This window comes from Tupaia chinensis, unplaced genomic scaffold (genome assembly GCF_000334495.1).
Source record: "Tupaia chinensis unplaced genomic scaffold, TupChi_1.0 Scaffold143757_1, whole genome shotgun sequence".
Classification (NCBI taxonomy): Eukaryota; Metazoa; Chordata; class Mammalia; order Scandentia; family Tupaiidae; genus Tupaia; species Tupaia belangeri.
The window spans coordinates 118,320-126,070 of record NW_006203606.1 but is presented as its reverse complement, the minus strand read 5'-3'; the positions used below and the strand labels follow the sequence as shown (position 1 = coordinate 126,070).

Here is a 7,751-nt window from a genome sequence, read left to right as displayed (position 1 = left end):
CTCCGACCTCAGCCTCATCCAACAGCAGCAGCAGCAAAAGCAGCGAGAGGAGGCTGAGGAGGACAGGCCAGAAGTGCCTGGAGCATCCTCCACCGTGGTGGTTCCAGGTAGGTCCCGGCAGTCTGGCCTTGCCTTTCCATCTCGGCCGGAGATCTCAGCTGGCCTCGCTCGCGTGGTCGCCCCTTCCCTGCGCAGATCGCTTGCCTTAGCCTGTCCCTACCCATCCCCATCGCTCCCGACCTCCTCAAGCTGCGCGGCATTTGGTCCCTTGGTCTGGTGTCGGGAAGCTGTGCTTTGGGTGATGAACTGTCTAGCGAGCCCAGAGCGCTGCAGTAGGTTGGAGAGGGATCGGGGGGCGCGGGGATGTCTGCTTCGGTTGATTGATCGATACATATTTTTCTCTCTCCCGTCTTCCTGAATTCTTCCTCCTCCCCTGGGAATGACTGCACATGCACACACACACACACACACACACACACACACGCCTGCGTGCCCGGGGACGCACACATTCTCATATCCCTTTAGCATTTTGGGTTCGCTATCCTTTTCTCTCCTAGAGACCGGGAGATCTTGCCATAGACACCCACACACCCCTTTTCACCATTCTCCCCGCCCCTTGCAATATTTAAATTTAGACCAGGAGGAAAAAATTCTTGATTTATTATTTATTTCTATTTCTCCTAATTCCAGGAAAGGCTTAAGGCAGTTTGTAAAGAATGCCTTCAATAGAATAAAATAAAAGGAAAACAAAAGGAAATAGAAGTTTGTAATTGAAGGAAAGAGAAAAAGAGAGGAGGACAGAAAGAGAGTCGAATGATGTTAATACAGCAATCTCCTTACTTGTTAGTAGAACTTAAATGAGGCAGAGTCTTGACACTATTCGTGAGGATGAAGAATACAGCTGGAGTGTATGTGGTTCTCACAGTGCCCCAGCCTTTCCTCCCCACTTCAGCCCCCATTAAAGCTTCACCAGGAAACAAAAAGCTGGATTATCCATTTAAATAACCACTTCCCACCCTATTCCCCTTCCTAGTTAGGGATGTTGCCTGTTCTTTGGAAAGAAATAAAGCATTTATTTTCTGGTAAGTGGACTTAGGTTTTGTAAAACAAAAGCAAATTATATTAAAACATTTGTATTTACCTTAAAATCCTGCCTTGTAACATCATACAAGATGCTGAAAATCAAATTCTGAAGAGTGAGATCGGCATCTTATTTTGTATTGCTTGCTCATCATCAAAGGACAGTACTCAGGCATGCCAGCTGCGATTCATGACGCAGCCAGGATGATTTAATTTATCAGAGTGCTCTGAGTGTAGGATGAAACCACCAAAGTGTGCAGGAAAGCATGTGTTTCTGAAACCCTCTTAAACCAATTAATAACAATCATGTGTGGCTCAAAGTCCTGAAAGGTATGCAGTGTGTGGTGATTTTCCTGCCCAGCTTTTCACAACTGGGCAGTGATGGCAACATGGTTTGGGGGAGTTGCTGTTAGACACGCCATTCACTAAACTTAAGGAAATGGGAGATAGGAGAGTAACCGATCTTCTTTACACGAGAGATTTCATAAATTAACTGTGAAACAGAATTTTGGGTCAGTGTTGTTGAGTGTTCTACTTGCAATGATCTTTCTCCTGATTTATCTTTCAAGAATAGTAATTCAGGGAACCAGCAGTTAGTACAATGGCTATGTCGCTGGACTCCCACGTAGTTGACCGGGGTTCACATCCCAGACCCGGTGGCTTAAAACTCACGCCGGGCGCGTGTGTGTGCATGCCCAAGATCTCGAGAGGAGAATGGAGGAGAAGGGATTGCGGTGTGACCATCCCCCCTGGGGGGTGATTTCTCACTTTCTGTCTCTATGTCTCTCTCTCTGTCTGTCTGGCGAGCGCACGTGCCCTATAGAGAAAAACCTCTCAAAAAAAAAAAAAAAAAAGAATAGTAATTCATTGGGTTTTGGCTAATATACACATGCTATGTATATTATGACAACAATAATATAAAACCTTTTGTATCTACCATATAAATGAAAATGGTTGTTTTTGATATTTGTGAAGAAATATTTTGAAAAAAAAAAAGATTTGGAATCTAGCACTTTTGTCTTATTTACCTATTAGATTGAAATGAAAGAAACACTATCCAATAGACCAAACTGGAGCCTGAAACATGACTCTTGCTTTTCAGAACTCTAACCCTCAAGCCGGTACCAAATGAGAGTAATAGTTTTCTGGTGTTTGAATTATTGGAATATAGAGTCATATATCAAAATACAGCCTTTAAACAAATGAGTTACACTATTCCTATGGGTGCATTGTGATCTGGTCTTCCTGTTGTAACGTTTTTATTATTATTACTATTATTTACTTCAGGTTTAGTTTTTTGAGAGATTTTTGCTGTAGGGCACAGCTGCATGCTGGAGAGACAGAAAGAGACAAAAAGACAAAAAGCAAGAAATCACCCCCCCTCACCACACACACACACACACACACACACACACGGGAATGGTTACACTACAATCCCTTCTCCACTCTTAGAATTTTGAGCACACACACACATGCTCCCAGCGTGAGTTTCAAGCTGCTGGTCTGCGACTCCAGTTGCAGTCAGCCACATGAGGGTTCAACATTCCACCATTCCACCGCCCATTGGCCCCCTGTTCAACTTTTGTTCCCCCCACTCCCGCTTTCTTTTCTTACACAACTAGTGATCTTTTTCAAAACATTAAAGAGGGTCATTTGTGCACCAGCCTTCATGTTTGCTTAGGTTTCCTAAAACTGACAGGTCTTTTTTGACCAGGTATATGAAATAAAAATATGCATGCCCTTTTACCCTTGTCCTGATTTATTCCCCTCCACAGTGCTTACTGGCCCCAGTTTTTCTTGTAAGCCTGTCTCCTTTTACTAGAATATAAGCTCTCCGAGGGCATGGACCTTGTTTTGTTCACTGTTACATTGTGGACATGAAAGAGCACCTGGCACATGTGACCACTCGGCCTCAGCTGATGGATGGATGAATGGATATGCTAGCATCAAGGATCACTTTCACTTCCTGAGTATTTTCTATCTAACATCTTTTGAAATTCTTCATGGGAATTTAACAGCGATATAGGAAAATAAGTATCACGTAGAAAGATTTTTAAGTAGAGATTATACAGTAGATAATTTTTGAACCTTTAATTTTAGCTAGTTTCAGTGTTTATCTTATAATGACTGTAGAAAACGATTAGGTTCAAGATTCTTTATCCAAGTGTACTTATAATCTGCTGATTTAGGATGGCATTAACATATTCTACCTTTAACTAGCTGTGGTTGAGCCTGAGTTCATTCTTTGTCTTTGTATGGTGTTTCTGACTCTTCTGATATATCATATGAAAAACCATAAGAAATTATTTTCTCAGGTAAAATTTTGAAAACTAATAAGATATATTCAGTGACTGGCATGTGAATGAGCCTTATTAGTAGTCCATAGTGGATAAATCAACCCCTGACCTCAATTAGTAGTCTCTGAGTTTTATTATTCTGAAAATGCATGTCTCTTTGTATTGCTGATAATTTTTAAAAATTGTATGAGATTTTTTAAAATAAGAGGATTTTTAAAAGTACACTTCCATGTTCTCAGTAACATAGGAAAACATTGTTTTCAGAGAGCAGTGAAAATAGACTGGGGTTGGGATTTATCAAGTCAGTTTTCTCCAATGTATGCAGCAGCTCTGATTCCTCCATCTGCACCAGAATTTGCTTGAAATAAATATTTGAGGGGCCAGAGAAGAATTAATTTGAGGTCTGGCGGTAGCTGAGACAACCATATCATATTCACTCTGACGGCCCATTAGATGGCAGGCATGCTGGGGAGGGGGGTGGGTGGTGAGGGAAGTTGGAAAAAATAATGAGCTCTATTTAAAATTCTCCATGTGAAGCAAGACACAGGGGATCTCCATGGATCTTTAGAAATGCTTTTTGCATACACAGAAAGCTTCTTGAGAAGTATATGTTAATGATATGAAAATTTTTGATTGTATGTTTCAGTGATACATGTTTTTACACTCTTTATTTTTGAAAATGTCAAATAATGGAGAAAGTAAACAGTGGTGTAATGAAAGCCTGTATGTGTCACCTAGCTTTAACAGTGATCAAAATTCTTCCAGTACTCCTTTACCCACACCCCTCTTCCCATATTTCTTTTATATATATATATATATATGTATATATTTGCCATAGGGTGCATGTGTTCACAGGAGAGGGGCAGACAGAGAGACGGAAAGTGAGAAATCACCCTCCATGGGATGGGCACGTGGCGATTCCTTTACCTCTTGGAATTTTGAGCATGCATGTACACACACACACACACCTGGGATTTATTTATTTATTTTTAGAGAGCTTTTTCCTATAGGGCACATGTGCTCTCTGGAAAGACAGAGAGACAGTAAGCAAGAAATTATTCCCCAGGGGGGCTGGCCATGCCACAATCACTTCTCCATTTTCCTCTCAGGATTTTGGGCATGCATGCACGTGTGCCCAGCTTGTTTCAAGCTACTGGGTTAAGGACTTGAACCACGGTTGATCACATGGAAACCCAGTGCCTTAATCACCATGTCACCTGCTGCCCCCTCTTCCTTCCTACCTTTTTTTTTTTTTTTTTTTTTAAGAGCTGTTTATTGTGGGGTGTGTGCACTCTCTGGAGAGACTGAAAGCGAGAAATCACCTCCCTCAGGGATGTTCACATCACAATCCCTTCTCCTCCATTTCCCTCTTGGGATTTTGGGCATGCACATGCAGGCACCCAGCATGGGTTTCAAGCCACTAAGTTTGGGACTTAAACTATGGTCAGTCACGTGGGAGTCCAGTGCCCCTTCCCTAGGGTAATTTTTAAGCCACCAGATCCAAGACTTGAACCACAATTGGCCATGTGAGAAACCAGCACCTTAAACATCGTGCCACCTGCTGGACAATGGGAGTTTTCCAAATACTTTTTTTGGGTAAAAAGTACAGGCATAGACATATATATATATATATACACACACACATTAATTGTACAATTTTAACCAACTGATATATTCATGTAATCATTGCTCTTATCAAGATGTATTTGCAATACCTAAGAAAGTTCACACTCCTTTCTTAGGCCATCTCTGGCTCTTACTTAGCAGTAGCTGCTGGATTAAATGTTTTGATTTCAGATTCATTTTGCATTTTTTTAGTCCTTCACAAAATGTCATCATCTAGCATGTACTTGATATAATTTCCAGATATATTATTATCTATTATGATGATTTTTTAATGTTTTTTTTTTTTTTGGAGAGATTTTCACTGTAGGGCGCGTGCGCTCGCCAGACAGACAGAGAGAGACATAGAGACAGAAAGCGAGAAATCACCCCCCAGGGGGGATGGTCACGCCGCAATCCCTTCTCCTCCATTCTCCTCTCGGGATCTTGGGCCCTCACGCACACGTGCCCGGCGTGAGTTTTAAGCCACCGGGTCCGGGACACGAACCGCGGTCGACTACGTGGGAGTCCAGCGACATAGCCATTACGCTAACTGCTGGTTCCCCAGATATCTATTGGTAAGAAGTGTGCTTTGGAAAATTTACCCAGAAGATTCTAAAACTATGAAAGCTATGTGTTGCAGTAAAATAGAAGGTTAAGAAAACAGCTTCTATTTGCTTTGAAGATTCTGTTTGAAGATGCATTTTTAATTGGTCTTTTATGTAAAGCATAATCCACATATCAAAAACATATCAGGTTCCATACTTTCTAAATTCTTTTTCTTTTATGACTGTCTGTGTCATACCTAAATTCATTTTCTTTTATGACTATCTGTGTCGTAACTATTAGGTCATATTCTTAGATACGGGGTGATTGGTACCTTGAATACAAAAATCAGTTCATTTGGGCCAAAAATGAGTGGGTGACTCGGAGAGCCATTTTAAGTAGAGCAGTGAGTGTCAAGGAAATGGTAACCGTGCTCCATCATAAGTACATGTCAAATATGCTTCCATATTAGTGAACTGAGATTGTAAAATACCCCAGTAATATATTCTGACTCTTGAATTGTTGAGTTGATAATAGCGAAGTTCTCTATATTAATCTCTATAGTGCTAATTGCTTTTCCCTTAACACTTTGAATATATTTTCCCATTCTTTCCTCGCTCGCATTATTTCCGATGAGAGGTCTGCTGTTAGCCTGATGGGATGTCCTTTGTAGGTAACTTACTGTTTCTCTCTTGCCAATTTTAGTATCTTGTCTTTGTCTGTGGTTTTGGTCAGTCTGGCTATAATGTGTCTTGGAGAAGATCTTTTTGGGTTGATTCTATTTGGGGTCCTTTGTATTTCTTGGGACTAGATCTTTGAGTGCCTCTCTAGGTTTGGAAAGTTTTCTTCCAGGATTTCATGGAATAGATTATCAATGCCCTTGTGAGTCTCTTTGCCTTCTGGGATGCCAATTATCTGGATGCTTGAATGTTTGATGGTATCTAGTACTTCTTGTATATTATTCTCAAATTTTTGGGCAATTTTCTTAGTCTTCTTTGTGGATTTTTCTAGGCCAGCAGTTTTCTCTTCTATGTCTGAGATTCTATTTCCTGTATGATCTAGTCTGCTTTTAGTACTTTCAAGGGAGATTTTGACTTCCTGTATTATAGCCTTCATCTCCAACAGTTCCACTTGATTCTTCTGTAAAGTGTATAATTCCTCTTTCAGATCTTGCAAGAATTTCCTCACCTTCTGGAACTCGTCAGCTCTTTTCTCTTCTGCAGTTCATTGTCTCTTTTCTCTTCCATCTCTGTTAGCTTCGCCATTATGAATGTTCTAAATTCTTTGTCAAACATTTTCATGATTTCCATTGAACTGTCTGTGGATGAAGAGGATTTAGTCCTTTCTCTTGGAGGAGAGGTATTTTCTTGCTTTCCCTTATTTCTTGTGGTCCTGTGGTGATTTCTAGTCATCTGATGGATGGTGTGTTTCTTCCCACACGTGAAGTTCAAACACTTGAGTTTGTGGGCTGGATGCTGAGTTATCAGTGGAAAATCTTCATTTCACTTATTCCCCTGAAATCACTAGTTCTCAGAAGTCATGAAAGTGTCTTCTCAGTTTTAGCTATTTTGAATGAAACCACTTTGTTCTTGTACATATCTTTGTGTGGAGATGTTTTCATATATCTTGAATAAATGTCTAGAAGTGAGAAGCAGAATTGCTAATTTGAAATTTAAAAATATTTAAAAAATATTTTCCCCATTTTTTTTTGTTGGAACCTACCTTACTTAATAAAATGATTAATTAAAAAATAGTAAAAGATGGGATCAGCAAGTGGCATGATCATTAATGTGTTGTATTTCCACGTGGCTGACTACGGTTTAATTCCTAAAATTGATGCATGAAAATCAAGCTAGGTGCATGTGCATGCATGCCCAAAATCCCAGGAAGAGAATGGAGAAGGGACTGGGATGTGGCCATCCCTTCTTGGGGATGATTTCTCACTTTCTCTCTCCTTCTATGATGAGTGCACGTGTCCTATAACAAAAACCTAAAATCTAAATAAATAAATAACAATAAAAGAGTATTATTGCTGTACTGGGGCTGGCAGGTAGCATGGTGGTTAAGGTGCTTGACTCCCACATGGCTAACCACAGTTTGAGTTCCAGATCTGGCAGCTTGCTTTCTCGTTTTCCCTCTTTCTCACTCTCTCTCATAAGCACACGTACCCTAGAACAAATTAAATATAATAATAATTAATAAAAATTAAATAATTATTTTAAAGAG

At 40.3% G+C, this 7,751-nt stretch overlaps 1 protein-coding gene across 1 annotated transcript in view; it reads left to right on the top strand.

Moving 5' to 3' along the window:
* FAM171B (family with sequence similarity 171 member B) overlaps positions 1-7,751 on the top strand; it is an 81,352-nt gene that overhangs the window by 524 nt on the left and 73,077 nt on the right. The window contains 1 exon segment of the mRNA XM_006164904.1: positions 1-107. Within this exon segment, the coding sequence (XP_006164966.1) occupies positions 1-107 (107 nt within the window).